This window comes from Heloderma suspectum, chromosome 1 (assembly GCF_057233095.1).
Source record: "Heloderma suspectum isolate Gila_16-S chromosome 1, 16-S_ref, whole genome shotgun sequence".
Taxonomy (NCBI): domain Eukaryota; kingdom Metazoa; phylum Chordata; class Lepidosauria; order Squamata; family Helodermatidae; genus Heloderma; species Heloderma suspectum.
The window spans coordinates 165,871,386-165,884,013 of NC_139458.1; the positions used below are offsets into that span (position 1 = coordinate 165,871,386).

General features: G+C 38.9%; 1 protein-coding gene across 1 annotated transcript in view; it reads right to left on the reverse strand.

Annotated features, from left to right (window-relative positions):
• LRP1B (LDL receptor related protein 1B) overlaps nt 1–12,628 on the reverse strand; it is a 1,474,154-nt gene that overhangs the window by 87,222 nt on the left and 1,374,304 nt on the right. Inside the window, exons 76-80 of the mRNA XM_084809602.1 lie at nt 12,417–12,551; nt 10,312–10,431; nt 7,146–7,387; nt 2,941–3,164; nt 1,112–1,218 (exon numbers count right to left, since the gene is read on the reverse strand). Of these exons, the coding sequence (XP_084665728.1) occupies nt 1,112–1,218; nt 2,941–3,164; nt 7,146–7,387; nt 10,312–10,431; nt 12,417–12,551 (828 nt within the window). The remainder of the gene's footprint in view (nt 1–1,111; nt 1,219–2,940; nt 3,165–7,145; nt 7,388–10,311; nt 10,432–12,416; nt 12,552–12,628) is intronic.

Sequence of the window (12,628 nt, forward strand, 5' to 3'; positions counted from 1 at the left end):
TCAAACACATAAGCCATGGTGGTTTGTCTTAATAGGCAGTGCATGCCAGCTGCCATTTCCCTAATTACCCACCCAGGCGCAGCTTGTCATGTCAACCAAACTCAGGTGTCATGGCTTGTTTGAGGGGGAAATAACCCTAAAATAACCCAACAACCCTACACAAATACTTCTATTGCTATTTCTTCAAAGTGTTGGGGTATTGCGAATGTAGGATAGTGTTCTTCTTGGATAAGGATTTGCTTCTATTTTCTCCTTCACCGTCCTCCCTTTTTATCCCAATAATATCCAGAAATATTTGCTAATCTCATCACAATACCATTTTACTGAAAGATGGTGTTTTACAAAAAAAAATCTGTACTCATTTATCTAGATTAAGTACTTAAACAGTACTAATGCAAATAGTCAGAAAAACAACGGCAATGCACTGTGCCTTACCAGCCTGCAGGCAATGACATTACAGTCAAATCTAGCAGCCCATGGCTTAGTAAGGAATGATTAAATGATTAATTTGATGATTTGCGTCATGTCAAGAGCTGTAGATGGTAAAACATTTGAACCATAAAATGATTTAATTCCATGCTGTTGCTGTAACAATTTGTCATTTTATAAGACTGAAGGAATGGGGCTTTTTTTACTACTGAGGTAATAAGCATAAATCAGAAAGCAAATACTACAACTTATATACAGCAGCAACATATATTCTCCTAAAAGTACAAAATTGATGTGGCACTTGGAGAAAAGAGGGAATTTGAAAACGCTTAATTTTGAATAGGTGAAAGAGACACATATCTGCAGCTTCAAAAAATGACAGAAAAAAAATAGAAAGGAGACATCCTATGTAGCATACAATTTATGGAATGGGGTAAAAACATAGAATCAGTGCCTTCACTTGCTTTGTGAATGTTCTACAGAATGACTTAAGTATTCTTAGCATAAGAAGAATGTATTAAAATGCAATGTAATTATTCTAATTCACTTAAGAATATCTAAACTATTATTTTAATATCAATATACATATGTGACTGTAACAAATGTGTAAAACTCAATTAAAATATGAGTTTTGACAAATAAATCAGTTAAGAAAAAAATGAGAAAAGAAAGTTCTCTGTACCTGTTGGTCTTTGTAAATTTTTTTGTACTAATATCCTTCTCAAAGTACCATCCATTGCTGCTTCTTCTATATGAGAATGATCTCCAATTACTGTCCAGTACATCATGCTGGAAATCCCAAACACATAAACATATACTACTGTGTTTACACAGTACGTAACTCAAAAGGCAGCCTATGTTTTGCCAGTTTGATAGTTTCATATTCTATGGACGGCAGATTTTTAAAATCAATATCTATTGATTCCAGTGGATCAGAATTTCATCCTTTATGCCAAATGTGAAAGGCAGATGCCCCAGAGCATAAAGCCAATGCACTAACCATAGACCATGTAAAGGCAGCAGTGTGCCATGGGATGCACCATATAAAGAAGGGTTGCCTCTGAATGACTCAGGAGAGGGGCCCCCACATTCTTACCAGCAAGCATTTTGTGGCATCAGCACAGGGTGATCGCAGTCAACATGGTGCAAGATTGCAGATGCTGATTGGTTAGGCACATCCAACACAGCCATGGACAACTGAGCAACCCACTGCCTGTGCCTAGCTAGTCAGCAGCTGTGTGGATGCATGATGCTGATTCAAATGCCAGTCTATCTCTGTTGCCACTTTACAAACATCTCCTAGTGAGGGTGCAGGGGCTATTTCTCCAGTCATTGGTGACCTCTTTATATATCAGCCTGTTTGTTATAAACTTAAAGAAGATTTTTTTTTCTGAAAATGTACAACTATGTATTTCAACACTGAATAAGCCTAGTTTGCCTTCACGTATTTTCCAAGTCATAGGATACATTCCTAGGAAGGACTGAGCTCTAGCATATCTTGTTTTTAAATTGCTGCTGGCCATCACTATGAGAGCTACTGAACAGTGGTGGAAACTCAAGGCAGTAAGGAGCAAAATGTTGCAAGGCAGTGGAAGAGAGAAAGGTATCTCCAAATTTGGATGGAAGTGTATTGGATTTGAGGCAGGGCTAAACTGCAGGTATTGCAGGATTTGCATTGACATGGATGTCATAGACATGCTGTCTTTCTGCCTCTGACCTGGATCCAAAGATCCATTCAACTAATTTCCTTCTTCAAGCAGACAATGGACTTCTATTTCCTGTATAGCAGGATTCTATGGCATGGACATCTGCTGTACAAAGAAACACAGTAAAATAATTTCATTATGTGAGCCCACGCTCTGTTTGCTTTAGAACTGAGCAAATTCTAAGTTCTCCTGGTGTCCCAATCTGGCCCTCCAAGGATCGCCAAATGGTCACTCCTCCTTTCCCTGGCCCCGTTCCCTTTCTCCGAGATTGTTTGGTTGTTCCCTGGCATTGGTGCCATTTATCCCCCATTCTAAAAGGTTGAAATGCCTTTCCTAAGGCTTAACTACTGGCTGGGGGGGGAGGGTACTTTTAGACCCAGCCCTTTTGTCTTTGGTGCTGCTCCTTTTGTCTTTGGCCCTGCCAACCACTGGAATTTGACCCATGAGACCTTCTCTAAAACTGAGTTTGCTCCTCTTGGGATGAAAGAGTTCCCCACAGCTGCTTTAGTAGGCTCTATTCTACCCAGATAAGCCCCCTAACATAGCATTCACATAGGATAGTGGGCAAGATATGGCTTAACAGCATGTGTATATATCTGAAGAGTAAGCCAAAAAAAGAGCATACACAATAGTAATTGTTCTCATTCTGAACCAATGTAAACCAAGGCGAAGCGACAGCAAATATACTATGTTCTAAAATCAGGAAAATTTCCTAAAGCCAACTATAACATGCACCAAATTAAATTTTAAACTTATAGAACACAAAACATAATGACTATGATAAAAACTCTTCATAACAACATACCCTTTGGGAGGATTTACAGCAATTGCATATGGTTCTCCTGCTATATTTGTAAGAAGCCTTGTGCAGTTTGGTCCATTTATTTGCCCTACATTGATGGAATATCTTAAACTTGTCCAGTGAGTTGTATAATAACTGAACCAGTGCATTCTGGAATGATCAGTCCAATAAATGTTTCCAGCTATCCAATCAACTGCAATATCTCTAGGTCTTTTGTATTCAGGACACTGGGGAAAAACACACCAAATTTTAAATTTAGAATGCCATACATTTCTTCAACCTGGTTTGTTTGTTCACTTTTTCATATTTGAAACCCACATTTTAACACTGAGTTCAAAAGAACATTTGAAATGGAGGATTAAAAATGTTTACATTTTAATAGTCTGTAAGATCATACACTTCAGTATGAGAGATCAGTGTCACCAAGATCTTCCAAGATTTAATACCAGCCATAAAAAAACCCCATACCTCTTTTCATGCAAATTTAATATAACTCCTGGAAATAGTTGTAGGGAAAGGATGAAAATAAATAAATGGCTGCTGGATCCAGATCTCAGGTCTATGTTTTGTGAATGGCCACAATCCCCATGCTTTGCATTCCGCAGAACTACAGTATTTCCTTGCCATGTGGTCATTCAGTCACTGTTTGCGATGGCTAGAAAAAGTCCATTCCATATTTTACTGACAACTGTGAATGAACAACTGACAGCTACTGAGGAGATAGGAGCAGCAATGAAGTAGTCAGGAAGTGCACATTCAACTGACAGTGTAACTAAGACAGGCAGAAAGCAGCCAGCAGGAAGCTTGCTCCACGCTCTCTACCAGAAAGAGAAAAAAATGGACAGCCTCGCAACCTTTAGTCAGCGAAAGAAAATCCACTGTGAAAGGGATATGGAATACAGCAGCCACCAGCCAGAGCACCTTGCCCCCAATCTGTGAAGAAAGGGTCTGGGTCCCATTTCCCACACGTAAAGAGAACAGCATACATAGGCACAGAAGAGTAGCTGACTACCACAGAGTGAGACAAACACATTAATTCAACTTCCTGAGCTCAGTTCAGGCACCCAGTTTCTCTTTCTAGGGTGATTAATTGGTCCATTATGGATTATTATGCATTGAAATTACATATCCTTCTATGTTAGGCCTGCCCAATTTGTGCCTGGACAAATGGATCACTGCCCACAGCCCACCAGCTTTATACTTGACAATGCTCTTTCTTTTGTCCCCCCAGCCCCCTTTCCCCTGCAATCTAGCCACACAGCAAAATAGGAGATTTTATTTATCAAGCCCTTGATGGCTGCATTCAGCTTGATGGGTCAGGATTTTCACAGACCTGTTCTATCTGATGATCAGCCCCAGCATTCATTAGATATGTTTGTGCCCTCAATCCTTTCCTAGAATGTGCCTCTCCATTTCACAGGTGTGTATCCACTTGTGGGTACTATTATATAGTTTCAATAATGAGCTGAATTTTTTCAGAGTAATATCTTTGCATTCAGAGTGACATAATGTACATAGAAGACAATTACAGATATTCTTTTCATAAAATAAAAGATCAGTTCAATCTCCAGGTGGTATGATAAGGACTGCATGGGAGAATATAGATAGTTCATTTTATAGACACAGTTAATCCTTCAAAACTGGAAAAACACTCTCTTCATTCACAATATTCTCATAATATTATTGCTTTGAAACCACTGCTTGTGCAATGACTTTACCTAGAGAGATGGATTTTAACTCTTCTTAAGCTTCTGCAGTAGAGGATCTCAGTACCTATGCAGCGCATAAATGCTTTCAATTATATGCATAGACAAAGCAGTCTGATATATCCTAGTGACCATGCCATATGAGAACGATAGGTACATTTGCTCCTACCAAGCTTATTCCATCTGAATTATTTGGGGATAGGCAGGAGGAAGCAAGAACTAGGTTTGTAAGACTTGATCTGACCCTTATCTTTATAGTTAGCAAAGAGGCAGCCTAATGGTATCCAGGGATATAGCTGGTGTGAACGAGCTAAAGCAACATTTTTTTCCTCACATAAACAGGACAAAGCTGGACTGTTCTGTTTCACTAATTCATAACCCCAACTCTACTTGCTTTTTGAAAAGATTTTTGTTTATGCTAGTTTGCATTGGCGATGTTAAGAGTGGGCTACTCGATAGTCTTAGGACACCCTACCATGGTGCACTCTGCCTTACTCTTCATTTCCAGAAAGAGAAGAGTGTGGATCTCTAAAACAATTTCTGGACCTCTAAAACAATGGTTTCTCCAGTGGTCTCACAGTGGAGGTCACCATTTTATTATTTATTGTATCTGTTACTTGCTTTCTAAAATCCATTCTTCAAGCCAGGGTTGTCAAATGTTTATCAGCCTAGTGGCCAAATTCCAATTTGGGAAGGGTACTGAATTAAAGTTGTGGATGGAGCTAAATTTAAAAACAAACAAACAAACTCACTGGGGGGGTGGGGGCGAACCTGCCCAGTTTAGCAGTGCTGTGGATGAGGAGGTACTTCATTCCCCCATAACCACACTTTGGATTGCACTGTTACACACAGTACATACTGGCTGTAATGAAGGAAATGTCCTTAAATTGGTTTCTACCCAGATGGTATGATGGTTTGGCACAACAGTTTCCAAAAAGCAGGAACCAAAACCCAGTTCTGACACATGGGACTTTCCATAAGAAGCGGTAATTGCAATAGGCAGCAATTTGCAAACATTACTGTAAAGCGTGTATTTGAAGATCCTTACATAGTGGCAAGTCTTTTCAAATTACTAGATATAAACATACTATATATATATATATATATATATATATATATATATAATATTGATGATCTACAAATAAATATATACAAAATTACAAAAAATGTGTTTTAAGTGCCTGTTATTAAATATTTTTACTTTTAAAGTTGTCATTTATTTTATAAATATGCATCACAGGAGATATATCCAGAACTGATGTTCTTTGTGCTTAAATTGTATTCACTTATTTTGTGTGTGTTTTTTAAAGAATTACCTTTAATCGTAGAATCCAATAATTTTAGTAAGAATGTAGCTAAACAATTATTCAAGAATGCTTGTGTTAAAAGCCTGACAGCCTAAAGCAGCCTGAGAAGGTGCTGATTTGGCATTAAAAAGTGGCAGAGGGTACTTAACATTTCTCCAGCCTGCTACTTTCTTCCTTTATTTCCCTGATCCCAAATTGTCACCCCACCCCACCCCCTGGTAAGGTTCCAGAAGCGTGTTTGTGGAAGGCACATATGTTTGAAACCCCATGAATGAGAAAAGTAGCTTGGGACATGGGGGGAGGGGGGAGGAATGGTGGGGAAAAGAAATGGTAGGAGAAAGGTTCCTCAAGCCCCTTTCCCCTGGCTTTGCAATGCAGAACAAGGCCATCGGGGTTTTACTTCATGCTTTAAAGATTTTTATAGGTTCCACTAAAATTTAAGGCAGTAATCTGGATGATGGAAGTCTGTCAACAGAAATATATTGTGGGTGCTACTGTCATTGACAACAAGCATTGTTCAAATTGACGTTTCCAGATTTATTTATCTGTTTATTTGAGGTAGTTATATGCCACCCTTCAGTTTACAAAACTTCCAGGGTATCTAATAAATACTAATAAAACAAAACAAAATACACAATTATACATAAAATTAACGCAACAATAAAAAGAGATCAAAATTGTAGAGCTATGAAAATCCATAAACACTGTCTATTAAAACATGTTTAAGAGACATTCTGGAAGGCGAAAATGACTTTTTCAGGAAAGACATATTGCACCAGGTAAGCCTCCCTGTGGAGGGAATTCTATATGCAAAGAACCACAATTGAAATGATTCCCTCCCCTGTCACCACCCATCTAACTTCAACATGTGGAGGAGCTCAGAGGAGGATCTCTGAACCTGATTGTAACATTCAGCAGGTTCATTTCTGGAAGGGCAGTCTTTTATCATTATAAAAACCAGTTCCAGGGGGGATAAAACCTCCTTCATATTATTACCAGTCTACACTGTTCTGAATTACAGGTGATCAACAGGGACAAAGAATTTGTATTAAGTCTCAATTGTTTGGAACATTTTTATTTTATTTTAAAATGATCATATGTAGTACCCAAAGCCAAAAAAGGAAAAAAAGAAAAGAAAAAAGAAACAGTTCCATAAAATAAAACGAGCAAAAATATATCAGCTTAGTTTACTTACTATCAGACCACCACTGCTTTGTCTCCTTTCTCCCTCATGGACCTTTTTATAGAAAATGCCTCCTGGATTAAATTGAGTACTCCAAATAATAATTTCTCCTTGATAATATAGATCCATTCCAGTTATTCTTGAATTATGTTCAATATGTGTAATCTGTTGATGAACATCACTGTAGTTGAATGGATATACAAAACCCAGGATATCAGTGTCATTAGCAATGTAGAGAACTTGATCTTCAGAGCCTGGAGATTATTGTAATGAAATACAAAAATAAAGTAAATTTCAACTAATAGGAAACAATGCACTTTATGTATGTAAAATGTACATGTCTATCTGGATCATTTCTTTCTGTAAATTCCTGTTGCAAACCACTTACCTTTGGGTACTTTTAAATCCCACTGAAGTCAATGGGACTGTCAAGATAGTTTCAGAGCTAATTGTAGTACAGTATCAAAACCTATAAACTGATGGCCTACAGATAAATTCCAGTTTAATGTTAATTTGGTCTAATCAACAGGTGTCACATAGGTAGATGTATGTATAACAAATAAATATACATTAAACTATCCTCAGTACTAAGCTTACTACATATTAGTCTGACAATATAATAAAAGTTAACTTCATAAATTCATTTTCTCTTTTACATTTTGTCATATTTTATACAGCTTTCCTATCTTATTATAAATGTGTGAATCAGTTCTCTGGTTAATGTTGTATAGTTAAAATTAACAAAAGAATGTAGATTTTTTTTTCATATGAATATAATGTATATAAATTTAACAAAGGATTTTGAAGAATACATGATATTGTAGCTGCTACAATGTACGACAATTATATTGACTTTTCAGTAATGTATACTAAGCCTTGACTCTGCAATAATTATTGTATGAGTTGTATCCAGTCATTCCAATGAACCATGAGCGGACAAAAAATAGCTGCAAGAGCTGTTCAGCAAATACCTGAGGAACAGATGAAGTGCTATGTAATGGGTAGGTTCTATAGCATTTCTCATGGTTGTGCAAGGTTGTGTGCAATCAGATCATCATTGTTGGATGTACTTTCACTTTTTGTATGCTCAAGCTTAAGGAGTAAACAAGCCCTTCCATGAGTACAAGATGCTTCTCACATGTAGAAGGGCATCTTTTTCAGCCAAACCTTATGTGTTGGTGTTTTTAGTACATGTTATTTTTTAAAAAAAGGCATATAAGCAACAGAAATGGTAAACTATAGTTAAATTACACTATATTACATTCTTTGAAGTCTCATAAGTAAGATGATTAGGCTGGTGATTTCACTAACTGGGTTATTTGATTTAACTGCATTATATAATTAATTGTGAGTCCTATATTTTTTAAAGTTGTGAATTATTTCACTTTCTGCATTTTTAACAAACCTTTTATTACCACTAGACTGCAATTGACTGAGATTTGTATTTAGCACTTTTAGCAACTATTTTTGAGCTAGTTCTTCAGTTCTCAGCAATTGTCTGCTAAGAACAACTGTTGCTTGGCTGGGGCTATTACATGCCTAGGAAAGCCTTCCCCAACTTGATGACTTTCAGGTGTTTTGGACTAAATCTCTCAGGATTACTGACCACTGGCAATGCTGGCTGCGGCTGATGGGAGTTGAAGTCCAAAACATCTGGAGGCCATCAGGTTGGAGAAGGCTGGTCTAGGAGATAGGCATGGAATTGAGGTAGGGCAGTTCATCCACATTACTGTAGTGATGGGCAGAGAGAGAGATGATGCTGGGGGTTGGATAGGCCAGGTAAGAAGAAGGATGATGAGGCATTTTAGAGCTCTGCCCTCAATGGCAAACCACCCCGCTATAGTCTGCCATGAAAACGCCAGCATAAGTGGCATCCCTCTAGGGGTCAGCAATGACCTGGTGCTTGCACAGGAGGAACCTTTCCTTTTCCTCTTATGGTCCTCTTGTCATCCAAGGTGACCAACGTGCCCTTGAGCTTGCAGGTGCTGACCTTAATGTCAGGTTAGTCAATTAAAAAAAATATCCATGACTTAATTGTGGATCAGGTGGCTAACCTCTCATGTATTACTGAGACTTGGTGGATGAGCTTGGGGGAGTTGACCTCTCCCAGCTGTGCCTGTCTGGGCACTCAAGTACAGCACCAACATAGGTGTGAAGGGGAGAGGGTGTTATGGCTGTGCATGGGGATACCATCTCTCTCTAGGAGACCTACTCATTCAGCACCTGGGTTTGAGTGCTTGTATTTGGGGTTGGCCCTTAGGGACAGATTGGGGATTTTGTTGGTATGCCAACCACCATACCACCAATAGTGTCCCTCTGCCTGAGCAACTGGAGGTGTTCTTAGATTTGATGTTGAAGATCCCCCACCCCAGGTTTATTGTTCTGGAGGACCTGATTAGACATAGCCAAGGCTGCCTTAGATGGGTCAAGCTCAGTATTTCATGGCTACGATAACAACTGTGCAAGTCATTGGTTCTACATAAACCAAGGCATGCACTGCTGTTCTGGATCTGGTGTTCTTGGCCAATAAGGACGGTGTTCTGGAGTTTGTCTGTGTAATATTAACCACATTTGTCATGATCAGACTATTTCCTTGTGAGGTTTAGCCTTATAGCAGCTACTTTCGTCTGCAATTGTGTTGGACTTATTAAAATGATCTTCTGCTTTAGACTTGTGGGATCTGATGTACCAGAATCAAGATGTACCAGCACCAAGCTGTAATCATCTGTCCACCCCAGGCATGTACACACAGAAGGATGCCCAGAGGGCTTGGTAGTGTCCTGTCCCCCCACCCCCCAGATATGCATGGCTATGCATGGAAGCAGTGCACCAGGGCAGTCGGAAGCATGGGAGGTCTATATGCACTTCCACCATATCTCTTTCCTTCAGTACTGTGCAAGTTATTCAAGATCAAGGTCTTGAGTAATTTGAACAAGTAGAATGGGAGGACTGGGTAAGGATATGGAAGCTGTGCAGAGAACTCCCTTTCACTGGATTGCATTGGTACAATGTTCCATATGTACATGTACCGGAGTCAGGGGTGGGGTAGGAAAGAAACCACTTTCTACTGTGTCCTATGGGGATCCCATTACACACATGAGCACTATGCCATTATGCAGGGAAAGATTATGCCCAATATGTCCACTAGTAGTATCATCAATTACTTTTGTCATCTTACCTTTTGCAATGCAGCTACTATTTCTTTCTTTATAATTTTTTTCACAAGCACATTTGTATGATCCTTTTACATTGATACAGAGTTGGGAGCAGATGCCAAATATTATACATTCATTGATATCTAGAAAAGAAAATTCTTTATAGTTTATTTCTATTTATAGGCAAAAATTACATAAGTTTGTAGCAGGCAACATTATAATTGGAAAACAAATTTGAAATAGTCCAAAACCATTCACTCACAGTGCAATCCTATGCACATCTACTCAGAAGTAAGTCCCAATGGAACTCACTCCCACTTGTGTATAGGATTGCAACTGCAACTGTTTAAAGCAATAAACCCAACCTATAGGTTTAATCTTCGATCCCTAAAACAGACTTGAACAATAAAGTTTTATAACATTATAACATTTCCAAAAGATGCTCAGATTTGGGCTCTGGTACATTAGATGGCATCACAACATTACATCTTTGCATGATCTAGCTATTAAAAGGACTTTCACCAGCCAGGATGGGAATGGGGTCTAATTTTCATGTAGACAGGCGAGATGGTTTGAAACCAACCCAATGAAACAGCAAAAACTAAGCTTCACATATGTCAATGTATAAATAATCAGGTCCAAGTACAAACACATGTGTATGAGTATATCTTAAAACCAAATAAGAAGCAGATTCACCATAGTGGACGAAGAATGGCTTGATTTCCAAGTGAAGGCAGCATCAATTTATGAGGCCATTTCTCAGTCAGACCAAGGGATTGCATGTTGGAAATGCAATGACAATGAAACAGTACAATTTCTATTGTATTCTATAGTATCATGATGGTGCCACAATTTGAATTTAAAATGTGAAACTAATATTTATTCTTTTTTTAAAAAAAAATCAGGATCCATAAAGAGATTTTGTTACTGTTGTTCGCTGTAACATTCAGGGGGCAGAATCATTATGCCCCACCGGTTCCTTTCCACCCCATTGATTCCCTTCTGCAAGTGGTGGATCCCACCAATTCTGCTGCGCAAGTGTGACCCACCACTTGCACAAAGGAGATTTAGCAATTCCTAGGGAAAGAACTGAAATGAATGGAAATGCCCATTCGTGGAAAGAGGCAGGTCAGCAGAGCTTCCTTATGCAAGCACCGCTGACCTGCCTCCTTCCAGAAACGAGCATGTCCACTCATTTTGGGTTCCCCCCCTGGAAGTGCTAAATCATCATTGTGTAAGTGCAAGGTTGCTTGTGCAACAGAATTGGTGGGGCATAAGAGAATCAGTGGGGGCACACCATTAGATTCTGCCCTAGGAATGTAGAAGTAGTTGTAAAACATGGAATGGAGGGGGAAGGGGGGAAGAAGAGAAATGTTAGTTGTGTGCTTCACAACTGAAGCAGTGCATATGGCCATCTAAAATGTGCCCCCATAAGACCATTAAGTCCAGAGTCTAAAATTACATAGCTGCACCACTGCCATCCGCTGGTAGAACAGAAACTGCTGACATAACATATTTTCCCTCCCTCAGCAGCTCCCTACATGCCCCCAAATCTGCTCTGGAGGAATCAGCTGGAGAAGATTTGCAGGTGCAAGGGCTACAGAGCGAAGGAGACCAAAGGGAAGTCCTTTTATGCAAGGGGAAGTCCACTATCATGTTGTTGATTTTAACCCATAATTTATACTAGTTATTGTGCAGCTTTGTATAACCAGTTCATTCTTGTGTTTCAGATACTATAAATATAGAAAAGTTTATGCCTTCCTTAATGAGAAGTGTATTAGTTAAGGCATACAAATAAATGTGAATTATAGATGGGGTTGGCATAATGGCTGTTGTCACAAAGACCTCCTATTGGCAACCTGATACAAGGGAAGTAGTGATACTCCCTTGTGCAATTCAACCAGGAAGGTGCAATCGGGGAAATTTCTTCCCAGGTGAAAGATGGAAGGTTCCCCCAGAGTAGTCTGTTATCACTCTCTCTTGCTCTCTCAACGTTCCAGTGGTACTTTACTTGCTCAAACTGGCAAAAGGGTTAAGGAACAGAAGCCAGACAAACAGAGACAGACATGTGGCACTTTTTAATGAAACATTTTTATCACGGATTTCAAACCAATTGCTACAGAAATACCTTCACATTGCCAGTTTCTCCTATTCCTTTGAAAGCCAGGCTTACACTGACAGGAAAGTGGTGTATTGGTTCTATTACAATATGCATCATCACCACAAGGATTCACATTATTTTCACAGTTAAATTCAGTTAAGCCTAAAAAAAAATAGAGAGATGTAAAATCAAATGGATTTTACTTGCTTTTAAAAATATTTGAACACAGTAGCAACAAC